The sequence below is a fragment of the Podarcis filfolensis genome (assembly GCF_964270895.1).
Source record: "Podarcis filfolensis genome assembly, chromosome: 8".
NCBI lineage: Eukaryota > Metazoa > Chordata > Lepidosauria > Squamata > Lacertidae > Podarcis > Podarcis filfolensis.
The window spans coordinates 41,935,398-41,956,894 of NC_139611.1; the positions used below are offsets into that span (position 1 = coordinate 41,935,398).

Sequence of the window (21,497 nt, forward strand, 5' to 3'; positions counted from 1 at the left end):
TAAAATGCTGGCCTATAGCCCAAGACCATAATCAGAGGACTATCACCTATCAAGCGGCCTCCTTCTGAAATTAGGTAGAGTCCTACAACATCTGGAAGGTCAGCTCCTTCCCCTTCCTGTCTTAGGGTCAGATGAAAGTGCATGGGAACTATATACATTCTGGACCCCACACGTCTCTCTTAAAGATCTTGCCTTGGATTTCAGGCAGACAGAGGCAGATCCACAAGTTGAGTTTCTACTCCCCGCTTCCTCCCCAGCCCCATTTTCCTTGCTCCCATCAACCTCATCTTGATCTGTTGAGAACATTTATCAGATTCACACACTGCCCGTTTCCTGTTTTGTTCTCCCTCCATTTGGAATCTTTGCTTCCCTTTTCCTGACTCGCGGTCAAAAAACAACCCTTGTGTGCTCTGAGCATCAAACAGACAGACTAACCAACCAAACCCTCGACATGTCATTCAGATTACAGTGCTGAAGCAGCATCAAAATAGCAATATAAGTTTTGATTAGGAGCTCAGTGCAAAAAGGAAGAACGAGCCGGGCCTTCACCCAGGACTGCTCCATGCAGGGCCCAGGTTCACAGCAGTTCTGCCCTCTATCTTACAGACCACACTTGTTGTTCTGGCCTTGTTATTCCACCTTGTGGTACCATCCATAACAAAGAGATGCCACTGAATTATGTCCCACCACAGCCCAGTGGCGGAAGTCCCACCCCACCTTCCCTTCAGAAACTGGAACCACAGATATACGCAGGACACCCTCCTGCTGCTCCTCTGACAACCCAGCAGCAGCCTTACCTGGAAGCCGCAATCTCCGCTTTTTGTTTGGCGATGGTGGCTGCCCGTTCGGCTGCCTCGACGGCTCGGTCCACCTTCTCGCGGATCTTGCTGGCCCTCAGCGGGATGAGGTTCTTCCGCTTGCCGCTCACCAGGATGTTCTGCTTGTACTTCCCCTCCTCCTTGGTGCCGTCCGGGAAGGTCATGCAGCCGTAGCCGTGGCGCTTGTTGTTGGCCCACTCGCCTTCGTACTTGAGCCCGTCGGAGCGCTGGCTGACCCCGAAGCCCGACCGCTTGTCGTTCTTCCACTCGCCCACGTAGATCTCGGTGGTGGTGGCGTCGATGTCGTCTTCGATGACGGAGAGCTCGGCCTCCCCTTCACCCAGGCTGATGGTGGAGTTGATGTCGCTGGCCGTGGAGCTGACCGTGCTCATGCCCGCCTCGCTGCGGAAAGAGCTCTGCTTGCTCCTCTGGCTGGCCAAGGAACTCTTGGATTCGGACTTGCGCAGCTTGAGCCCGCTCAGGAGGGAGCGTCGGAAGATGCCCTTTTTCTTGCTCTTGAGGATCTCAGCGTCGCTGTGAGCCATCAGGACGAAGCCGCCCCGGGAGACGGCAGGGCTTCCGGCCAGGGCAGGCGAAGAATCTGGGTGCAGCGCTGTGCCATTGGTGTGTTCGCTGCGCAGAGAATTGATGGAGGTCCTTAGTGGGGATCGGATAACCGCAGCCATGCCGTACGGTACGCTCTGCCGGACGCCGTATCCCTGGCGCATCCCTCCAAGCCACTGGCCTTGGTATGTCCCTGTGAGTAAAGAGGCGGGAAAGGGAAAGGGGGTGGGTTAGCAGGCTGGTGATAGCAGCACCCTCTGAGCAACACAGTCCCTTCCAAGAGGAAGCTCCCTGCACTCACAGGACTGCAAGTCATAGAATCACAGCATTGTAGAGTTGGAAGAGACCCTGAGGATCATCTAGTCCAGTGGTTCCCAACCTTCTTTTGGCCAAGCCCCACCCAAGCATCTCTAAAATCCTGATGCCCCCTCCCCCGTGACATATAATTCTTATTATTCAAAAAGTGAACTCCTATTCACGTGGAGGAAGCCTAAAAGGCCATTCACTGTTAATAACTCATTCTTGAATTGCCCTCCTTAAAAATCATATTGCCCCCCTGTGTGGCTTGTGGCTTACGTTGGGAACCACGGATCTAGTCCAATTCTCCACAATGCAGGAATATGCAGTTGTCCCATACAGGGATTGAACCTGCAACTTTGGTATTATCAGCACCACACTCTAACCAACTGTGCTATCCAGGCCCTGTGAAAACTTTGGGAAATTCTATGAACATCTGAACTTGTCACATTTTGAAAAGTGACAGGATGGAATTGCAATTGCAATGAAGCATTTCCCACTGGCGAAAATAAACTTAGATTTTTTCGTGTGGGGGGGGGGAGGTATTATTTCCAACAGGCAAAGGCCAAATTATTTGTCAGCACAATGCTGCATGAAGGCCTTTGCAGGAGCAGAGGGTGGGGAGACTGTCCTGCACAATCTCTCTGGCTGAAAGGCAGAAGCACTGCAGAGCAGTTCTGCATCAGTCCAGAAGAGGTCAGTGCAATGTATTACATAGCATCTGCTAACATTAAAAGGAACCTTTTTTTAAAAAAAAGTTATTTATTACATTGTTCTTCAATCTTGGCTCCCCAGATGTTATTGGACTACAACTCCCATCATCCCTGACCATTAGGAAGGCTGGCTGGGGTTGATGGGAGTTGTAATCCAACAACGTCTGGGGACCCAAGACTGAAGAACACTGATTTAATACATTTATACACCACCCTCCCTACAGGGACCTCAGAGTGGTTTTCATAGGTTTCTTGGGTGGTCTTTCATCCAATATAAGAAGAGCCTGTTGGATGAAGCCCATCTAATCCAGCATCATAGTGGCCAAGCAGATGCCTGTGGGAAGCCTGCAAGATGGACACGAACACAGCAGAATTCTGCCTACTTGCAATTCCCAGCAACTGGTATTCAGAGGCATAATCAGGGTCAGACCCCTTCAAGTTATATATGTTCAACCTGCTCTGGTGATGGAATAAGAGGTTCCTAATACTATGTCCAGCCAATAATTAGTTCCCTTTCTGTTCCGGCTGTTGAAAAATCATGCGGAAGCTGACAGACTCCTGCCATAGGAAAACCATTAGTCCAAAGCATGCCCAGAAGGACTGGGGCAAATGAGTTTGCTATGGACCTACTATGATCCCTTGTCTTAAATGACTCTGCCCTTTCTCCCATTCTTTTTTATTTATTTTGCATTTCTGATACATTTCAACACAAGAAAAATACTAAACAGCTACCCCCGAAAATAATAGGAAACAGGAAAAAGAAAATTGCATATTACATATTCTAGTACATTTAAAAACAAAACAAAACAGGCATTGACTGACTTCCCTTCCTCTCCTTCCATGGTTCCTTTTATCTTTCACTTCCTCTCATGTTTTATTCGTTTCCCCAATCTTTCTCTGCTCCTCCCGTCAATTCTAGTTCTAACTTATGTTGTTGAAAATATTACTATCCTGCTAGGCTAATTGTCTGCTTATAATAATTTTTCATATAATCAATAAATAATACCCAGTCCTCCTTATATCTTTTTTTCATTTTGGTTTCTTATTCTAGTGATCATGCCAGCTAACATATTCTAACAATTTGAGATGCCACTCTTCTTTCATTGGTACCTTATCTATTTTCCATTTTTGTGCTAATAACACACATGCAGCAGTTGCCACATACAGGAACAAATTTCTCTGGTTGTTGGTTTTTTTTGGGAACTTCTGTTATGATTATTCTTGACAAAAAAGATTCTGCGGTTGTGGGAAATGTTCTTTTGAACATTTTTTTAAAGTTTGCCCTTTCTCCCATTCTGTCCCTTGTGCCTAGACACTCTTCTCTTTCTCTAAAATGGCCTATCTAGTCCAGCATCCTAATCTCACAGTGGCCAACCAGATGCATGTGGGAAACCCGCAAGCAACATTTCAGCACAGGAGCCCTCTTGGTTTCTAGCAACTGGTTTTCACAAGTGTTACTGCCTCCATCCATGAAGGCAGAGCATAGCCATCATAGCTATCAACCATCAATAGCCCCAGTGGTGTAGCTAGCCGCTCAGGTGCCTGATGAAGGGGCGTGTCCAGCAGCCAGGGCGGGGCGATCCACCCATGGGGGCGGGGCAAGCTGCCTATGGGGGCAAGGCACACCTCTCCAATGCTTGGGGCCTCTCCGCCACCTCCCCCTCAGCTGTAGGGCTGCTGAGGGAGAGGCAGTAGGCAGAGGCAAGTCCCACTGCTGTTTCAGGCAGCGTGGAACCTGCAGGCGCCTAAGCCACCACATCATTCCTAATAAGTTTGGTGAGCCCATTTTTATTTTATTTTAACTCATTTTGTCACACACACACACACACACACACACACACACCATGATGACACCAGGGGCAAACCACATCCCCCACACCTGCTTCCTCCGCCGCTGAATAGCCCTCCCCTCTATGAATTTGTCTATTCCTATTTCAAAGCCGTGAGACGCGGGTGGCACTGTGGGTTAAACCACAGAGCCTAGGGCTTGCCAATCAGAAGGTTGGCAGTTCGAATCCCCACAACGGGGTGAGCTCCCGTTGCTCGGTCCCTGCTCCTGCCAACCTAGCACACCTAGCAGTTCGAAAGCACAAAGTACAAGGAGATAAATAGGTACTGCTCTAGCGGGAAGGTAAGCAGCATTTCCATGCACTGCTCTGGTTCGCCAGAAGCAGCTTAGTCGTGCTGGCCACATGATCCAGAAGCTGTACGCCTGCTCCCTCGGCCAATAAAGCGAGATGAGCACCGCAATCCCAGAGTTGCTCACAACTGGACCTAATGGTCAGGGGTCCCTTTACCTTTGCTATTTCAAAGCCATTTAAGTTGGTGACCATCAGTGCCTCCTGTGGGCACATATTCAATGGAGTAACTATGTGCTGCATGAAGCACATCACTACCCTTCCTACAAGGACCTCAGAGTGGCTTGTATAGGTTTCTTTCACCTGTCCTGAATCTTCCAACATTCAGCTTCCTTGGATGTCCTCTAGGATTCTCTATCCACTTTTTCCATGCGTTGCATATTAACTTTGCTCTTGCCTTAAAGCCCAGAAATCTTAGCACACACAAACCTACACCAGTGGTTCTCATCAGGCTGCAGGAGAGGGAGAGAAATTGGACCCTTCCCATCAGATCTGCTGGAAAACCGGCAACTTTTGACTTTTGATCCTCTCCTTGATACCTTTCTATTCCTGCCAGTCATTACATGTAACAAAGAAATTCTGCCTGGCTTTTCTTTTCCCTTCCTCCCTCCCAATCCCTTTTCCTTTTGTATCATGTATTTTAGACATGTAAGCCTGAAGGCAGGGACTGTCATATTGCTGACATCTGTAAGCTTCTCCGGGAGCCTCTTTTGGCCAAAGGGCAGGATAAGAATACTTTAAATCCCCAACCTGGTGTATTCCAGGCATTTGGAGCTGCAACACTCATCAGTCCTAAGGGTAGATGTTACAAATCTGCTATGCAGTTAACAATGGTTTTCAGGACAATCCCAACCCTGTATAATCAGAAGAAAGTCACATTGAATTCAATGGGGCTTATTTACAGTGGAGTTAGGATTGCAGCATTGGACAACTTTAAAAGGAAATCAGGCAACTACATGGAGAACATTAGTAGGCCTGTCAATGACTATGAGTTCTGAGGCTGAAATGGAAACTCCATGCCCAGGGGTAAGTGTATCACAATGCCAACACTGGGTGAAAACAACAACAAGGGAGGGCTGTTGCTGTCATTGCCTTCTTGTGAGCTTCCTGAAAATATCAAGCTTCCATTGTGGTGTAATGGTTGAGAGTGTTGAACTAGGACCCGGGAGACCACAGCTCAAGCTCCTACTTAGCCATGAAACTCTCTGGGTGACCTTAGGGCAGTCACTGGGTCTCTCAGCCTCACCTACCTCACAGGGTTGCTGTGAGGAACAGATGAGGAGGTGGAGAATCATGTCTGCCACCTTGAACTCCTTGGAGGAAAGTCTAGACCAGATGAACCTTTAATTTTCCATAGGAGCTCTTCTTAAATTCCCTGCACACCAGAAAAAGTTGTCAGGTCTTTTTCCCAAGCAAGGCAGTTTGAATGGATGGGTAGCGGAAGCAAGTGAGCCCCAGGATCAGGTATAAATTCTCTGTGTGTATGTGGGAGGGAGGGAGGGAGGGAGATATGGCTCCAGGGCCTATTAAATATTACTGTGGGAGAATATGAAAATGCAGCCTCCATAGGTTCGTCACTGTCTCCCCCACCTGCCCCCAGCACACACATAAAGACAGAGAAGGGTGATGGAGAGAGAACGAGACAGATAGGATTAATGGAGGATTTATGGGATTAGCGCTGGGAAGTAGGGAAAGATTAGGGATTAGGATAAGGACCAAAAGGAGGAGGGTGAGGACTCAGAGATGAGGCTCATGAGCGAGTTGGTTGTATCGCTGTGCCTTCGGAAAATATATTCCCACGGACCCACGGCGATGAGCCTGGGGAGTCACAGTTCAGTAGGGAGCCTCATCGCTTGGAAAAAGCAGAAGGAGTTCACACTGATGTGTCTTTCAGTAGGCAACCAATGAGGGGGAGCTTTACAAGGCATGTAGAAATTCAGTAGGTGCAGCATGACAGGGAAAATGTGCACCTGTTGAATCTCCATCAAGCAGCAGTTAAAAGCACACAGGAAAGAGAGAGAGAGATGTTGGGTGAGGCTTTTTTTTTTTATAATGCCAACTGCACTGCAGACACGGAGAAAGCAACCCATATGGCTTTCGAAAACAGTGGGACATTTTGGTGAACCGGGAAGAGATTGAGTGAGTGCAGCCACATAACTTGGGCACTTTAGTATTGAACACCTTTGTGACAGAGGCTACATAGCTGATATTGCCACCATTATTCATGCTCTAGTGACCTCCAGTTTAGACTCCCGTGCATGGGGATGCTTTTGGGGAAAATGTAGAAAATTGGATTACTGCAACAATGACAACACCAGAATGCTGATGGGAGATGGGTGTTGTTGTTGTTGTTTAAAAAACCATGCTGAGTTCTTCTTATGAATAACTATTTCTGTTCTATTGCCACTGAAATAATGATGGGGGAGAGACCACTTTCAAAGACTGCATCCGTTGTTCTGGGGTGGTCAATTTAGTTGCTGTCCAGGGTTGCATTCCTTTGATGGTTATCTGTGGGGTGGGGGGCAGACGCCAGTGGTGAAAGGAGCCAGATAAAAGAGTGTTTGGGACTGACTAACCTGGAATAAAGATCACCTTGCGTCACTTCTCATCCTGGCGACCTCACATTAAAATTCCCAAACCTATGCAGGCTTGATAAGAAGTGAGCCCCACTACTTTTTAAAAAAAGTTGTTCTCAAAAGAAGTATATGGAAGATTTATTTATTTAGTACAACAGAGCTACTGTTCTAGAAAGCAAGTGAAAGTAATTCCTTTCTGACTTTAGTGTGCTATGCATGGCAGAAACCTATCAGTTTCTTCTCAGACAGCTTTTCTCCAAGACAACTAGCCAGTGGCGTAGCGTGGGTTGTCAGCACCCGGGGCAAGGCAAGTAATTTGCGCCCCCTAACCCATGGATTTGCGCCCCCTAACCCTAAGCCCCAGATGTTGCGCCCAGTGCGGCCGGCCCCCCCCTGCACCCCCCACGCTACGCCACAGCAACTAGCAAAAGGTTTTTTTAAAAGTTTACTTTATTTAAATAAAATACTGCCCCTTCTAATTGTTCTTAAAAACACAGAAGGAGGTGGAGAGGATTACACGTTAAAAATCCATGGTAAATAAAGGGGAAATGAGGAGGAGGCTAGGAACTCTGTTGGGATGGAAGAATAGAGCAGAGAACAGGAGGTGTTAGGGGAGGCTGCATAACATGAGGCTGGTGTGTTGCTCACTTGCGCTCTATCCTATACCCAAATACAAATAATCATAGGAGGCGGGCTGCGTGTTCTCTGTTCTCTGGCTCTGGAATAGGGCAGTGCAAGGGGAATAGCTCTGCTTCAGTCCGCACTCATATGGCAGTGCAGAAATGGAAGGAAGAAAATATGAAGGAAGCTTCTGCTGCTGGAAAACAAAGGAGCTGTGAAAACACTCGTTGCTTCACAGAGGTGAGGGTGCCTAGACAGCATACAAACCCTCCAAGTGTCCCTATTTTCCAGGGAAAGTCCCAGATATACAGAAGCCATCCCGGTTCCTTATTTGATCCCGGAATGTCCCACTTTTCCTTAGGATGTCCCTATTTTCATCGGAGAAATGTTGGAGGGTGGGGTGTCATTTGACTCCATACCCACCCCAGAGCCAAGGAGATAAGTAACTATACAATGTTTAGAAGACACCTGAAGGCAGCTTTTTTAATGTGTTTTTATATATGCTGGAAGCTGCCCCGAGTGGCTGGGGCAACCCAGTCATATAGGAGGGGTATAAATAAATCGGATGTCCCTATTTTCATCAGAGAAATGTTGGAGGGTATGTGCATATAATGCCACAGGAGTATATATAGCTCCCAACTCCACCTGCTTCTCCCAGAGTAGCATCTTATCAAAACCTTATCAAAAATCTTATTAAGGTATGTGTTTGGGGGAGCATGTTGAGGGTGTATAAAATGTGGAGTGGGGGGAAAGGAAGTTATCTGTTTCTTTCCTCGGGGTTGTTATCCAGTGTTAGTCCTTTTCAGAACAGACCTCTTGAAATGCATGACCATGGCAAACATAGATCCATTACTTTCAGTGGGTCTACTCTGAGTAAGACTTAGTTGGTTACAGCCCCCAGGCACTGGAAATAACTCACAGGAGGATTTAAACTTGTCTGCGCGCTGCCTTAATTAAAGCAACACATCACCCTGATTTTGAGTTAATAAAATTAATTAATGCATGCCAAACATGGACTTGGGTTAGGAATCCAGTTAACTGGATCTAATGAAGTTGAAATGTACAAGATAAATGCATAAACAAATTTTCCAGTTTGATTTAAACAAGTTGGCATGAATTGGAACTTAAGCTTCTTCGCTTGTATCCTTACACAGTGTTAATCTGACATTCAGATTTCATTTGATAGCCAGAATCTTGAACTAAGAGGATCATACAGAAAGGCAATAGGAAAGGTGTCTCTGTCGGAGACCTTGGAGAATGGCTGCCAGTCAGAGTAGACTGTACTGAACTAGATGGACAAATAAGTTTGACCTGGAATGGCAGTGTCCTTTTTTTATTTCCTATGAATTTGGATAAAATATATTTGAATAGATACAAGCACATTGGGGAGAGCGAATTTGCCTCTGCTTCAGCTTAGCTCCTCAGCTTCTGTACCAGGTGACTATCACTTTGGCTGCTTATTTGGGTGGCTTATTTGGTTGGTAGGTTTTTCTTTTTAAAGAAGCCCATTGTTCTGGACTCTTTCCCTCCAGAGACTGAGTAATATTTCCTTCTTCCAGCCTGTGTGATTAAGCAACAGGCTTCTTTGGAAAATACCAATGATCAAGCAGAAGGCAGCAGAGCTGCAAAGGCCACCTCTGCCTGAAATGAGCAGGGGGAGAGGTAACAAGGCTATTAGAGAAGGAAGAAAGTGCTGTAAAGAAAGGCAGGCTGGCCGAGGGGAAATGCTTCTGCCGGAGACAAGTAACAAAAAAAATCTCGGGATGCATTTGCTGAAGATGGAGTGGAAGAGAAGGAACTGACTCACTCAGAACATGAAAATGCAAAGATGCTGGGGCATGGCTGGGGGCGGGAAGGGGGGTGCCTGAGGCAGACAAGGCTACGAAGAAAATGGGAGGTGCTTTGGCTTGAATCTTTACCGAGCAGGAAAGGAAAGCGCGCACTGCACCACAGCTTCGACCTGGATTTCGATTTTTGAGTCTGGAAATATGCTGCATTGGCCTCCAACGGTGGATTTGGAATGCAGGATTCATATCCATGCAAAGTGGCAGCATTGGAGAATCTCAGGCATGTAATGCATTAAAACAGTAACAACACGGCATATTGCAGTGAGCTACCTGGCTGTTTAAAAGCAGAAGTGCTTAAAGATGGAAACAGCAGAAGCTCTTAAAGGTGCAGCAGGGCATCGTTCGGTTCCAAGAGTCTTTAGTGTGCAGCTTTAACAGGCACAGCTATTCTTTCCCATTCCCCTTCATTACCCCCCTTCCCTGCCCTCCCCCAAGGATGTGCAGAAACAGGTGCATATTTCAATAGCTCTGATGGTTGAGTGAGGGAGTGCGTTGCCTCTAAAAACGTTAAAAGGTGCATCTTTAAAAGCAGTCACAAAAAACAGCACAGGTACAGGGTTATGTGAGTCACTTGGCCACATTTAGTAGCATTTCCTGACAATCAGAGAACTACATTCCATCATCACCATTACAATGGATGTACGCAGGGCCTGCAACATAGTGGTGCAACATGGAATGCTCCTGTTCAAGATTCTGGCCAGTCAGACCCTTCCCCGGGATACTCCATTCCATTCCCTCCCCCAATTTTCAGCTTTTTCTCTTCAGCAGCCAGCCAGCATCCTGTGCCTACTGTGTATGACTAGGCCTTGGTGAGTTGTTTTGGGGGTTGTCTGTTTGCTTCCTTACATTTTTGTTTCTATTTTTCCTTCTTCTTCTTTTTGGTAGCTCTATAATGCTTGCTCCCTTGAGCTGAAACCTCTCCTGTGTGTGTATGGTGCAGTTTTGGCTAAATAAGGATTGGCATTCACTCTGCAAAACATTGCTAATAGAGGGGACGGTGCTAGCAGAGGAGATGGAGGAGAAAAAAGCATTTTGCCCAACAAAAATTCTGCTGCTTGAATTTTGGGAAAATATAATATCCCCGCCTCCAGCTGCAATATTTAATCTGTGATTAGAGAAAAGCCTAGTGAGAACCAAAGTTTAAAGGCAATGTCTGGCAGATCTCCTGTGTGATACACTCCCAAGTAATTTCCTTCTTTCATTTTGTTTGTTTGTTGAACTCTTGGGCCCTCTGCCTGGTATTCTCCTGAGAGAAAAGGCTTGTTTTCACCAGTTTCCCAAAGGACAACTTCCTGTGATTTCAAGCCAGCACAAAGCAAAAACAATCATCCTTGCTTTTGATGTTACTATATCCTTACACACATTTCATAAATGAAGAAGAAAGGCTTTAAGACTTACTAGAGGTCCTTGTGAAGTTAATCATCACATCACAAGTTTTTACAACCTCTTGCCATATATTGTATATTTGTGTATTTCATTATCTGTACTTAACGCTTTCTTGAAACAGCACTGTGGGCTATGTCATTATTACACTAATTTTCTAGATAAGAAGCTGAGGCTGAGAAATCAGTAAATTGCCCTATGGCTAGCTGGTGAGTTTCTGGCCCTTCTAGGATATGAACCAACATTCAGACTGGACAATGCAGGCAATCTTGTTCACAAAACAAAATTTAAATTGGACTTTCAGTTTGGAGTGAGAGTTTTTCCTCTGCCTGCCTCAGTATGCATTACCTTTCCAGATGCAAAACCCTCTCTTGTTCATACAGTTTTCTTGGGCATCTTGGGACAGTATTGCCTTCTCCCATTGGAGGGGCCTTCTCTGCATTCCAAATTACCTTCAAAAATTCCTAGGGCAGCTGGCAAAAGGCCTTAGTGGAATGGTACCTTTGATTCATCCCTCCTTCCATTTTTAAAAATGTTGCTTCTTTATTTGGTTTAAATGCCCAATTGTTTAATGTTTTTGAAAGCTGCTTCAAGAATTTCTTTTGGCTGAAAATAGCATATAGATACTTGAAACAAAATCTCTCTGTGTATGCAGTGTTGCTCTCCCAGTTTGCTCTAGAATAAACTTTACCACCAAGAGACAATGCTCCTCTATATTCTCAAGGCAAATTTCTGTCCCTCCTGCTTGGCAGTTTGTGTGGATTCTCAGTCTGTAACAAAATTGTTGCTCACAGCTAACATGAGTATATAAAACTCACTGTGAATATACTCCCTCTTAAAGAACACTTGGAGGTTTTTAGTTTAAACTTGAAAATGTGAGTACAAGGGAACATGATAGCATACCCTCCAACATTTCTTCAATGAAAATAGGTATGTCCTATTCCATAATGATAATTTTACTATTTATACCCCATACATCTTACTGGGTTGCCCCAGCCGCTCTGGGCAGCTTCCAACATATACAGAAACATAATAAAACATTAAACATTAAAAAACTTCCCTATACAGGATTGCCTTCAGATGGCTTGGGGGTCAGATAACTCCATACCCTCCAACATCTCTCCAATGAAAAAGGGACATCCTAAAGAAAAGCGGGACATTCTGGAATCAAATCAGAAACTGGGACGGCTTCTCTAAATCAGGGACATCCCTGGAAAACAGGGACACTTGGAGGGTCTGTGACAGAGGTGTATAAAATTATGCAGGATGGAGAGAAAGTGTAAAGAGAAAAGTTTTTTCTCCTTCTCTCATAAAACTGGAACTTGGGGCCATCCAATGAAGCTGTGTGTTGGAAGATTCAAGACAGACAGACAAAAGTATTTCTTGAGGCATCAAATAGTTAAAATAGGGAATTGGAATTAATTACCCTGAGATGCAATGATGACCACCAACTTGATGTTTTTTACAGGATTCAACACATTCCTGGGGGATAAGGTTATGAGTGGCCACTAGCCGGGATGGCTATGCTTGACTGCCGCGGACGGAGACAGTATGGCTCTGGATGCCATTTGCTGGGAATCACTAGTCGCACTCAGGGCCAGCTTTTGGGCTTCCCATTGGGGCATCTGATCAGCCACTGTGAAAACAGAATGCTGGACTCAATGGGCCTTTGGCCTGATTGACCAGCCAGGCTCTTTTTATGTTCTCAAAGAGCAAGAAGAAACAATTAAATTACAAGAAGCTTAATTTAGGTGGCCTGTCAGAAACTAGTTTTTTTCTGAGGGCTTTGATAAGAAGCTTGGGAGCAATAAACCTGCACCTCAATCACCCGCCTACCCCCATAGTAGCCAGCCAGTAAGTTCTGTTGCCTCACCTCCTTTGGCTTCTAGGGTGGTGGCTGAAAAGCTAGGAAGAACTCCTCCTGATGGACCCAGATCAGAGCTGGAGTCTCCAGTTGCTGACCCCTACTCCAGGGTGGAATATAAGGAGGAAACTCTCCAAATGTAAAGCACTGTTCAGCAATAGGCTGCCTTAAAGAGCTTGTGGCATCTCCTTTCTCTGTCCAAAGAAAAGGTTTGGACAGGGAGCCTCTGTTGAAGGAGGCTTTAAAGCATGTGTGATGAACCTTTGGCTTTCTAGATGTTGCAGAACTACAACTCCCATCATCCCTGTCCATTGGCCATGTTTGCTGGGGCCGGTGGGCATTTTAGTTCAGCAGCACCTGGAAGGCCACAAATTCTCCACGCCTGATTTTTTAAAAAAGCTACCATGGATTAAATGACACTTTGGGTGGCTTCTGATGCTTTGGAAATCAGGTGTTCCAGGAAGGATCTTCTCCATGGGGCACAAGGGGCTAATGTGGGGTGGGGTGGAGTAAAGCGCAGGAGATGACTCTCTGCAACAGGCAGGCCTCTCCATAGTGCTTTGGTAGCAGCAGAGGCAGAGGGAGCTGTATCTATGACAATATTCAGGCAGGTTGTAAAAGAGCCACTGAGCATCTGTCCCCAGGAGTTCCATGCCCCCCAGGTGAATGCCACTTCTGCTTGGACCAGCCTTGCACAAGAACCTGGGTGCAGTTGGTGGCAAGAGAGAAGGAGCTCTGCACTGTGCAACCTTAGACTGCCATTTATGTTGGGATACTGCCAGGGAGATAGAGTCCATCTGAGCTATTTGCTCAGATGCCGGACGATCCATCGACTTCCCGTAGTCAGGCAATATCAGCAATTCAGCGACACTAAGCCTCTGGCTTAGAGCACACTCTTTCAGCAGAATTCACACAACAGAAGTTGCACAGCATGAGAGCAGAACTGCATATTTACAGTTTATTAGGCATTGGTCAGAACAAAGAAATCATGACCGTCTCCTCCGACTGCTCAGGCAAGACAGACAAAATCGAAAGGAACATATAGCATAAACATCCTGTGAGACAGGAACTTACGCAGGGTGTTATACAAACATCCTGCACCCTTTTAAGGTGGAACGGAAATATCCTAACATCCTCCCCCTTTCCGTGTAACCTGTAGTACCTGTGGTTCAACCCAATTGCAACCTTTGTGCGTAAACCTTAAGTTGTTCTCTGTTAACAACCTTAGACAACAGATCAGCAGGAATTTCATTTCCTGGCATGTAGGACACCTGAATGAGTCCTTTCTGAATACACTCTCTTGCACGATGTAGCTTAATCTGCAAGTACTTGGTCCTTTGCTTGCAACTCTCCGAGTTCAGCAAAGCCAAACAAGATCTATTGTCTTGATACACTTGTATAGGACATTTCACAGAAACCCCAATGTCCTTAAACAGTTGCATCAACCATTCACAATCCATGAGTGAAAATGACAGAGCATTGAGTTCTGCTTCACAGGAACTTAGGCTAACTGTTGTCTGCTTTTTGCACAACCAGTCAAACAGGCAGTGGTTGTACATGTAGCATACTCCAGAAGTGCTTGTACCATCCGTGGTGTCACTTCCAAAACTTGCATCTGCAAAGATTTCAAGACCTCCAGTCTTCTGACTGGTGAACCTCAGCCTGTAGTGCATAGTCCCTTTCAAATACCGGGCTATGCGCTTCAGAGCTTTCCAATCCTGTACAGTAGGATTGTTAGCATGTCTGCTAAGCAGGTTAGTGCTTACAGCAATGTCAGGTCTTGAACATCTAGCAATGAAATTCAACTTGCCTAGAATGCATCTGTACAGCGTTGTGTCAGAAAACGCTTCAGCAGTACTGTCTACCTGGTAACCTGTCACCATCGGTGTGTCTGCTGGGTTTGCATCAACCAAATTCAACCTGGTTAATACATCAGCAATTTTCTGTGTTTGGTGTACCAGAAAATTACCTGCTTGGTCCCTCTCCACCTGCAGAGAAAGATAGTTGGATACCTCACCAAGATCCTTCATGTCAAAGTGCTCCTTCAGCTGAGCTAGGGTGCTTTGGTAGAAAGCCTGATTCTTCCAAAACATCAGAAGATCATCAACAAAACATAAACAATACAGTTTGTTTTGCCCCTCCTCCTTGACAAACACACACGGATCAGCTTTGCCCTGGTGAAAACCTAGAGAAAGCAACGTTTCAGTGAGTTTTGTGTTCCAACACCTGGCACTCTGCTTGAGACCATATAAGGATTTCCGCAGTTTACAGACCATTCCCTTCTGTATCTGCATCCCGTCAGGTGGAAGCATGTACAGCTGCTCGTTCAAAATCCCGTACAAAAAAGCTGTATTTATGTCATGATGGGAAACACGCAGTTTCTCCTCCGCAGCGATCTTGAGCATCAGCCGAATGCTCTCATATTTGACCGTGGGTGAGTAGGTCTCGTGGTAATCCTGCCCTGGTACCTGTGAAAAACCTCTGGCAACCAATCTGGCTTTGTGTCTGACAACCTTGCCATTCTGGTCTGTCTTGGCCTTGAAGACCCATTTGCTGCCAACCAGTCTCATTCCTGGGACTACCGGTACCAGTTCCCAAGTCTGGTTCCTGTTTAAGGAATCAACTTCAGCCTTCATGGCATTAAGCCAAGGCTCAGCATCTTTAGAGGTTAACTCCTGGACCTCTTTGAAGCTTGAAGGTTCCCACACCTTCTCTGAGCTACTAAGAACAGCAGTTGCCATCTTAGCAAACTCATCAGCAAATCTCTTTGGAGGTCTGCCTTTGGTCGCCCTTTCAGACCTGCGAACTAGACGCAAGTCTTCTGGACTCATCTCCTCCTTCTTAGGAGAAAAGTGACCAATGGTGAACAGTGGTTCTTCCAGTTCATTGTCAGACGCATCAGATGGTCTGACTGAGGCCTTTGCGCTCTTGTAGTCTGCTGTGTCATCACTGTCACTGACAGCAGCAGCAGCGCCGCCCACTGAACTGGAATCCGAACTCTGATCATCATCATCATCCTCAGTTTCCTCAGCTTTCTCAGCATGATCTGCTTTCTTCACATCACCTTCATCCTCCTCTGGGTAACTCTGGAAAATTCCCACATTTTCCCCCCACTTAGGATTGTACTCAACACTCCTTGTGAACTTTATGGATTTAGAGTTAGTCATCCATACTCTGTATGCACCTTTTTCGTACCCCATGAACAAACCATGTGCCCCACGCTTCCCAAGCTTGTTGCTTTGTGGGGTGTGTACCCACATGTCAGAACCAAAGATTCTCATGTGTTTGACATTAGGCTGCTTACCAAACATTTTCTCATAGGGAGTGCAGCCAATAGGTGATGACAGTCTGCGGTTAACAGTATAAACAAAATTCGAGAGAGCTTCCGCCCAAAACTTCTCAGGGAGGTTGGCATCATGCAACAAGGTTTTTATTCCTTGCAGCAACGTTTGATTTGCTCTCTCCGCAAGCCCATTCATCCATGGCGATCTAGGCGTTGACAAGTCATGCTGGATTCCCTTCTCAGTCAGGAAAGCTTCAAACTGCTGAGAAGTGAATTCCCCGCCTCGATCAGTAAACAGACAGCCAATACGTTTACCATGAGCATTCTCCAACCAAGCACAGAATGCCTTGAACCTAGGAAATGCTTGCGATTTCTGCTCGAGCATAAACACATGAATGTACCTGGAAAAAGAATCAATTAGAACCATGAAGTACCTTGCTCCTCCCAAAGAGGGCGCTAGAGGGCCTACCAGGTCTGCGTGAACTAGCTGGTAGGGTTTGGAAGCCTGCCTGCTAGACTCCTTGCCTTTTGGAGCAACCTTCACCTTGTTCTCTGCACAAGATACACATTTCATGTGAAATTTGCAAGGTTTGATGTCCAAACCTTCAACCAACTCAGGCATCTTGGCTAGCGCTTGCCAAGAGAGGTGACAAAATCTTCGATGTGCATCATGAATGCATCCTGCATGAAGAACCTTGTTAGTTTGTGCAACACAACAAGTATCAGCATTAGATATAGCAGCATCATCATAAGTTAGACAGAACAAACCATCCAACAACTTTGCATGCAAAATGTCCTCTTTGCCTTTTCTGATGACACAGACAGTCCTCTTGAATGTAATTTCAAAACCACGCCCATTGAGCTGTGGGACACTAAGCAAATTGTCCGCAGCTCCTGGAACAAAAAGTACATCTCTGATGGTAGTACGCAAACTTGCAAGTTTCACAGTCCCAACTCCTGCAGCTTGCAAAGTCCTTCCATCAGCCAGGTGGATCTCTCCATCTTGAGGTGTGAAGGAGATGAACAAATGGCGGTCTTTGGTGATATGTCGCGTGCATCCTGAATCCACAATAAACCTGCCTTTGGCTTTCGGTGAAGCAGTGCCAGCAAACAAACCCTTGTTTTCCACTGGCGTGGGCTTTTGCAGCTTGCCCCCCTGCTCCTGGCCATCAGACTTGCCTTTAGCCTTTGGTGAAGCTGTGCCAGCAAACAAAGCCTTGTTTTCCACTGGCGTGGGCTTTTGCAACTTGCCCCCCTGCTCCTGGCCATCAGACGTGCCTTTAGCCTTTGGTGGAGCTGTGCCAGCAAACATAGCCTTGTTTTCCACTGGCGTTCCACTCCCCTTCTGCTTCGGGCCATCTGGAAACACCTTGCTCTGTTTACGTCTGGTCTTCCGGCCTTTGCATAGGCTCTGACCTTGGTTCTCACGAGAAACAGAGCTCTCAGCTGCCGACTCCTTGGCTCCCCCTGGAGGCTGGAATGCTGCCTGGGATGACATCACAGTCAGCTCCCCCTGCAGCTTGCAACCGGTGCCCTCGGCATCTCTGCATTCACTCGCATTCTGGGAAACAGCCAGGACCTCCGATGCATTCAAACACTGGGCTGGGATTATTGGCTGGTGGGCCTTTTTCAAAGCATCCCACATGTCACGTGCCGTGAGATTTCCAGCAAGCGTCTTTATTTCCTCCAGAGAGACGGATAAGACAATAATATCCATGGCCTTCGAATCCTGGCCCTGCCATTTCTCTGTCCGAGGAACTGGAGTGGCTTCTGAGACAGTATGCCAGACTCCAAACTGACGCAGCAAACTCTCACACCATTTTGCCCAGGTCTCATAATTGTCCCGATTTAATTTTGGACACTCAGCAGCTTCAGAGGCTTGGAAAAACTCCATTCCAGCTTTTAACGTCAGCCGTGAGTCTTCTTCACTTCAGAGACCCCTTATCTCGGCACCCATAAATCACGATGCCTCTGGCTCGGCTCCCAGGCCAATTAGTTTAGCCGGACATCAAAGACGTCTTCCGCGGCAAACAGAAAAGCCTCTGCTTTCGCTTTTCCAACATACCTTAGCAGTCTGGCGCAGTCTTACTCTTCTGCAAGTGCCGTGAATCTGGGCCCATAACCTGTTGTTGGGATACTGCCAGGGAGATAGAGTCCATCTGAGCTATTTGCTCAGATGCCGGACGATCCATCGACTTCCCGTAGTCAGGCAATATCAGCAATTCAGCGACACTAAGCCTCTGGCTTAGAGCACACTCTTTCAGCAGAATTCACACAACAGAAGTTGCACAGCATGAGAGCAGAACTGCATATTTACAGTTTATTAGGCATTGGTCAGAACAAAGAAATCATGACCGTCTCCTCCGACTGCTCAGGCAAGACAGACAAAATCGAAAGGAACATATAGCATAAACATCCTGTGAGACAGGAACTTACGCAGGGTGTTATACAAACATCCTGCACCCTTTTAAGGTGGAACGGAAATATCCTAACAATTTATTCATAAATTATGTCTGTAGCCCTTTCCAGAGAATGGAGGCCTCTATCATTCTTCCATAACAACAACCCAGCATAGTAGGTTAGGCTGAGAAATGTTTACTTGCCAAGGCTTTATGGCTAGAAAAGGATCATGGCCACTCACCTAAAAAGCACCCAGCATCAATGGCACCTGAATTAGCCCATTTCCCTGTCCTGATCCAAGCCTCCTACTAGACCATCACACTTTCCTTCTGGGGGTAAGATCGGTGCCACAAAATTGCCTAATGCTCCAGCATGTATCATGCTAAACATTCCCAAATGCATTCAGCTGCCTTATTATTTCTAATACGCTTCCTGCACAAAGTACAGCAGAATCTGGCTAATTCTCTCTCTCTCTTTCTCTTCACTAATCCTCAAACTCAATAATCCTCATCACAAACTCTGTGATCTCGTCCCACTTCTCAGGCGAGTTAAGGCCCTTTCTCTCCTTATGCAATGTTCCATGGTACATTTACCACGATGCTGAGGTGAATTGTAAACAGCGAAACCAAGGTACTTAACAAAAACCAGCCGGTTGCTCAGATGCTTCACTATCAGGAAGAGAATCTGACAGGGAGAAATATGAGCAAGAAGGGCTGAAGAGGGTGCTTGCCACACACCTTACATCCCGGGAAAAGAAACAATCCCTCACCATCATCTTGAGGGAAATCTTACTGGGCCCCACCAGACCAGTGTTTTATTTTGGTTGTATTCAGCAACATGTTCTTAAGACAAAAATGGTGCCTTAGTGGTGGATTTATTCTGCTTTACTTGTTGTTCTGCAATGCTTCCCCAAAGCTACCACCTTGTTGCTCTCCAGAGGGGCTATAGCACAAAAAAGCAGGGCAAAAATAAACTAGAACTTTTCTGGTATAAAAAGCTACATGATTTCAGCAGGTAATTACAGGATAGGCAGTGATTGGAAATGAAGCAGTGTGATCACCCTGAAACATTTGCCAAGTGTGAACAGTATAAAAAGCAGGATCATGTGTGATACTGCCCTTCCCCCACATAGCATTATAGCACAAATAATCAGGAATGCATAATTTTAAAAAAGGTAGTGGGAGGGTCCCATAATCACCATTTGACAGAATTCTAGTGATTATCTACATCAGCATTCTTCAACTTTGGGTCATGAAGTGCAGTTGGACTACAAAACCCATCATCTCCAGCCAGCTTAGCCAATGTTGAAGAATGGTACTCTTCACTATAATCTGCACTACACTATGTTGGTTCTATACCATTTTAATGCATTGTTTCCCTCAGGAAATCCTGCAAAATTGTAGCCTGGACACATGTAGTTGCCTTCTACAGAGTCAAACCACTGGTCCAACTAACTCAGTATTGTTTACCCCAGGAATGGGCAAGCTGTGGCCCTGCAGATGCTGTTTGGACTCCATCCAACATGGTCAGTGGTCAGGAATGGTGGCTGCTGTGGTCCAACAATATCTGGAGGGGGCCACAACTTTTCCTATCCCTAGTCCGTGCTGATTGACAGCAGCTCTCTGGGGTCTCAGGAACAGATCTGTCCCATCTCTGCTATCTGACTACTTAACCAGAGATGCCACTGGGGATCGAATGGGGGACCTTCTTCATGCAAAGCAGGTGCTCTGTCACTGACCTATGCTTGGTGAGGGTGCCGACAGTTCTTTATTCTCTACAGAACAACAGCACAAGTGCCCGATACATGTGGTAGCTCTGAGCTCACACGCCAAAGTTCACATGGGGCTCTGGAATGGATGGGGGCAAGTATTTCATCATCAAATAGGTGCAAATGGGATGTGCACTTAGCCTAAGTTACAAACCCAGAGCACTCCAGTGGCCTACACAGTGGGGGAAATAGCTACTGTGCCTCCAAAAAGAAACCCATCTGGAAGATGATGTGCTGTCCAGGAAAGTAAGCAAATGCTAAGGCCTTATAAGGAAAGAGAGCAAAATAAGAGAGAGGGGGGCATAATTATATGTTCTGACACATTTTCCCTGCTGGATGAAGAGGTCTCTGCCAAGGTGTCCATTCTGTATAATTTCACACAAACAAAAATCATCTATTTCTTGTGTTTTTCAGTTTTTATTATGTTTCGTACATCGTCCTGAGATATATATGTGGAAGGCAATAAATAAACAATGGCAGCAAAGAATAATAATTATATTCCTTTACCACCACCCCTCTCTCTCTACACACCCACAGAGCTGAGTTCAGTGTCTATTTCTATCACTGTGGTGAGGTGAAAAACCCATCTTATTTTCAGAACGAAACCTTGGCTACAGAACAAATTGTCCAAATTCTTGTAAATATGCCTTTTAGTGTGGGTACCAAATTTGGTGCAAATCAAGAAGGCAGGAGAAAGATAGATAGTTAAAGCCTAGAATAAAATTCATTACATATGGAAGGAGATGCTTCTTACCTCCAACTTGTTTTTTCCTAACTAATCTGTTTGCATTACTGGAAGGTATGACTCAAAGTGGGGAGGTGGGGAAGTTCCATAAAAAAACTTCCCTGTCGCCATTGGAGGCTGTGCAAGTGCGCATTCCTGAAAAATGTGCTGGCCCATGCCTCTAATGGGTTGGGATTGTTCAGCAACTGCTTTCAGCACATTCAGCTGGGCAGTTGTGTGATAAACTTGGAGAGTGGTTAGGGTGGTTTGGACATGCATTGTCTGCCACACAGGTTGAGGGCAGCATTTAAGGATTACTTGCATGTAAGAAAGAGCCACTGCAGATCAAACACCACAAAGCTTTCATAGGATGATGTACACCAGGCCTACATATACCTTGTGACCCAAGCACCACCCACAGCCATTATGGAAGTCCACCAGGGACTCAATCAGCCTCCTGTTTTGTTGCCTGTGTGGGACTGCAGAAAAAACAGGGTGGCT

The 21,497-nt window shown here is 46.0% G+C and overlaps 2 protein-coding genes across 2 annotated transcripts in view; both read right to left on the reverse strand.

Moving 5' to 3' along the window:
• The window catches only part of JPH3 (junctophilin 3), an 88,295-nt gene that overhangs the window by 59,128 nt on the left and 7,670 nt on the right, over window positions 1-21,497 (reverse strand). The window contains exon 2 of the mRNA XM_083626258.1: window positions 798-1,575. Coding sequence (XP_083482384.1) covers window positions 798-1,575 — 778 coding nt within the window. The remainder of the gene's footprint in view (window positions 1-797; window positions 1,576-21,497) is intronic.
• The window catches only part of FANCA (FA complementation group A), a 257,965-nt gene that overhangs the window by 35,377 nt on the left and 201,091 nt on the right, over window positions 1-21,497 (reverse strand). The gene's annotated exons all lie outside the window — the stretch shown is intronic.